We start from the raw sequence: 4,054 nt of genomic DNA, 5'->3' as shown, positions 1-4,054 counted from the left end.
TATTATTTAATAAATATATTTTATAAATATTTTAATTTTTTAGGATCAGTGTATCACAAAATAAATATTATTTTGAAAATTCAGAGGTAATGTTGCTATTTTATAATTTAGAGGAATTGTAACTTCATAAATAGTTAATGCAAGAATTTCATTTGAAAATTAAAATATAGCCCCTTTTCCCTTATCCCATGCTCCCCTTTTCCCTTATCCCATGCTCGTTGGGATAGGGCCGGGGACATGGCTTTCTAATTTCATCGTGAGGGGCCAATTTGCAATTTTGAGCACAGCGCAGCACCATCGGTGCAAATAATACCAACTCCTGCAACATCAATCTCATCAAATAAATAAATAAATAAATAAATAAACTGTGAGCATTAAGTAGAATACTGGAAGAAGCAACAAAAGGTTATCAAAATGTCTACTCAGAAAACAGACATAGCCTTTGTTGGCCTAATTAGCTTGAACTTGCTTATCCATGTCAGTCAAGCATCCCCTACTTACATCGGTCACGGCTGTACAAATTCCACCACCGGCACTATAACTCGAAATTCCACCTACCTGTCCAACCTCAATCTCCTCCTCTCATCTCTTACCTCCAACGCCACCATAGAAAACGGCTTCTACAAAACCGTCGTCGGCCGTGCTCCCGACGCAGTTATCGGTCAATTTCTCTGCCGCGGCGACGTCGACACGACCTTTTGTGGAGAATGCGTAGCCAACGCGTCCAAAGAGGTTCTCCGGTGGTGTCCGCTGGAAAAGGGGGCGGTAATTTGGTACGACGAGTGCTTGATTCGTTACGCCGAGGGCTCTGTCTTCATTCCTAACCCAGGGATTGTGCCGGAGACGTACCTGTCGACCAAGCAAAATGTTTCGGAACGCGATTCGTTCGAGCAGTTGCTGTCTGGTGTTATGGATTCGCTGGCGACGAGAGCCGCGAATTCCGAGTCCGGCAAGAAGTTCGCGACCGACGACGTGAATTTCAACAGTACACTGACGGTGTATAGCCTGGCTCAGTGCACGCCGGACCTGAGTGCCGAAGACTGCAACACGTGTTTGAGGAGCTCCGTCGCTTGGTTTCCGTCGTGCTGCACCGGGAAACTAGGTGGGAGGAGTATGCTGCCCAGCTGTTTCGTCAGATATGATGTGTACCCCTTCTACATCGCAGCAGCGTCTCCTATTGCTCCAGGTATTTCGCGTTCAGCATAAATAAATTGGCTTTGCCTTTCTTGCTTTCGTAAAATCGATAACTATAAAGCAGAGAAACATATCAAAGATGCATATATTTTCTTACAGAGCTTCACTATCTCTTTTATTTATTTATTTATTTATTTTTGGGTTGTGATATAGCTTCACAATCTTGAATTACATTAATGGCCTATTGTTCTGAATTGATGGCGAATACTTAATCAATTAAGCAATTATATTATTTTGGCCACGTACTGAGCTTGAGAGCAACACTTATATTATTTATGCAGAAAAAGGAAAAAGCTCGTCATTAACGATCATTGCCATTGTTGTGCCAATTTCAATTGCTGTGCTGCTCTTCCTGGTCGGCTTCTTGTTCCTGCGTAGAAAGGCAAAGAACAAAGACATAGATAAATATGTTCGCCAAGACAGTGGTAATTCTTTTTTTCTTTTTTTTTTCTTTTTTTTAATAATAATATATATAATGGATCCAACTCAATCTAAAAAAAAATTATATATGGATATATATCCTCGCTTGGACAATTTACTAAACCGATCTACTGCATGGTTTCTGTAGTTGGAAGTGAAATTAATTCTCTCGAGTCCTTGCAATTTGACTTGGATACAATTGAAGCTGCGACAAACAACTTCTCTGATGATAACAAGATAGGGGCAGGTGGATTTGGTGCAGTTTACAAGGTAGAATTACTGGTTGAAACTATATGAATTGGGCTAGACAACTGACGACACTAAAGCTACAGTCTAATGGGGCTTAGATTCTATTTTCAGGGTACCCTTTCTAATGGACAGAAGATAGCCGTGAAGAGACTATCATGCAGCTCGGGCCAGGGTGCACAAGAATTTAAGAATGAGGCTTCGTTAGTCGTCAAGCTTCAACACAGAAATCTAGTAAGGCTGCTAGGATTTTGCTTGGAAAGAGAAGAAAAGATATTAGTTTATGAATATGTGCCGAACAAAAGCCTTGATTACTTTCTATTCGGTATGGCCAATGTGCAGTTAACTCAGTTTCTAATTTTGAAAATTATTATTTTTTCCCCCTTATTTTTCTTTGATCAATAACTGCAACGCAAATACTACTAATCATTTCAAAATAGAAATCCCGAGACACCTCAAAGGCGGAATAGACATTATTAATTGTTCCTTTGGCATGAAAACTAATATTTGTTTAGATAAATCTAATTTGTATTCTGAATTTTGACCATATATAGACAATGAGAAGCGAAGCCAGCTGGATTGGACAAGACGGTACAAGATTATAACTGGGATTGCTCGAGGAATGCTTTATATGCATGAAGATTCTCGACTTAGAATTATACATCGTGATTTGAAAGCTAGCAATATTTTATTAGATGATGACATAAATCCTAAAATTTCAGATTTTGGGATGGCGAGGATTTTTATAGTGGATCAAGTTCAAGGGAATACTAATCGAATTGTTGGGACATAGTAAGTTATTTAATTCTTTCTGGTTTTACATTATTGGGGCAAGATATTTATTGATTGTTCCATTCCAAATCATGGTTACTTGAAAGTTTTAAAATGAAAGTGCTATCTCATGAATATTCTTTGTTCCTAAATGCAACCATGACCAATATTCTACCTGAGTTTTGTTTTATATTGTTATTGTCTCAATGCAGTCCTGTACTATTTGTTTAAATCTATTACTCAGCTAGATGTCTAATCATATGCAAATAAAAATGACAATCAAATAGAATACTCAAATATTTTTTCTCTCTTGTTTTGTAGTGGTTATATGTCTCCAGAGTATGCCATGCATGGACAATTCTCTGTGAAATCTGATGTGTTTAGCTTCGGAGTGTTGGTTTTAGAGATTATCAGTGGCAAGAAGAATAATGGTTTCTATCAGTCACACGGTTCTGGGGATCTCTTGAGCTTTGTGAGTGTAAATCCAACATATATAGGTTTTATTTTCTTTGCCAATGCCACATTATGACCAAAAGAGAGCAAAAAATATTTTCAAGATGTTGAACTAATCTCCTATCAAATGTTGCAGGCATGGGAACATTGGAAGAACGGGACACCCTTAGAAATGTTGGATCCAACAGTAAGGCATGCTTATTCCAGGAATGAAGTTACGAGATGCATCCATATCGGGTTGTTATGTGTCCAGGAAAATCCTGCAGCCAGGCCCACAATGGCTACAATAGTTCTTGTACTCAACAGTTACTCTGTTACACTTCCATTGCCTCAAGAGCCCGCACGTTTCCAACGCAATAGAAGACAGCCAATCAAGCTGATGAGGCCGCTGGACTTTGGTCAATCTACCAGCCCTCCAGCGCCATGGTCTGTCAATGATGAGTCCATGATTACTCAAGTATACCCTCGGTAATTCTAGACTTCCCCCCTCATCGCCCGCGGCCCCCCCCTCCCCTTGTGTTTTTTAAGTTTGATGGGCTCATGCCTTAGATGTGGTCTAGAGATCAATTAAGGTTGTTTACGAGTATAATTGTAAAATAGAAGGAAATGTGTTGATTTTCTTCAGTTAACTGGTCATGGACACTGGACAACGTGCCAGTGGTTGGGATTTTAGGCTCGTATATATTCGTTTAAACAAACAATAATTCTTCTTTTCGTTCATATATTTTGAAACTCCAAATAAAGGCTCTAATTGTTTGCACAGTAGGTTCTATTACGTCTCACCATGCATATCTTCCCAAACATGCAAAAGAATGTAATCCAGGGAAATGTTGTAATAAGAGTGAAGGTTTAATATTTTAGGGTGACAATGATCTATGTCAAACTTGTTATTGATGTGATATATATTGGAAGAAACTTGTTATTAATGAATTTTAAAACTTTAAAAGTTTAGGGATATGCAATTAAGATT

At 38.6% G+C, this 4,054-nt stretch overlaps 1 protein-coding gene across 1 annotated transcript; it reads left to right on the top strand.

Moving 5' to 3' along the window:
• Positions 1-310: 310 nt before the first annotated feature.
• Positions 311-3,844, top strand: LOC107420610 (cysteine-rich receptor-like protein kinase 10). The gene is made up of 7 exons (XM_016029609.3): positions 311-1,186; positions 1,476-1,619; positions 1,763-1,884; positions 1,975-2,185; positions 2,415-2,652; positions 2,953-3,103; positions 3,221-3,844. The coding sequence occupies exons 1-7, from the start codon at positions 415-417 to the stop codon at positions 3,554-3,556; spliced, it is 1,974 nt and encodes a 657-aa protein (XP_015885095.3). The 5' UTR covers positions 311-414; the 3' UTR covers positions 3,557-3,844.
• The last annotated feature ends 210 nt before the right edge of the window (positions 3,845-4,054 follow it).

This window comes from Ziziphus jujuba, chromosome 1, assembly GCF_031755915.1.
Source record: "Ziziphus jujuba cultivar Dongzao chromosome 1, ASM3175591v1".
Taxonomy (NCBI): domain Eukaryota; kingdom Viridiplantae; phylum Streptophyta; class Magnoliopsida; order Rosales; family Rhamnaceae; genus Ziziphus; species Ziziphus jujuba.
This window is presented reverse-complemented; position numbering and strand designations above follow the sequence as displayed.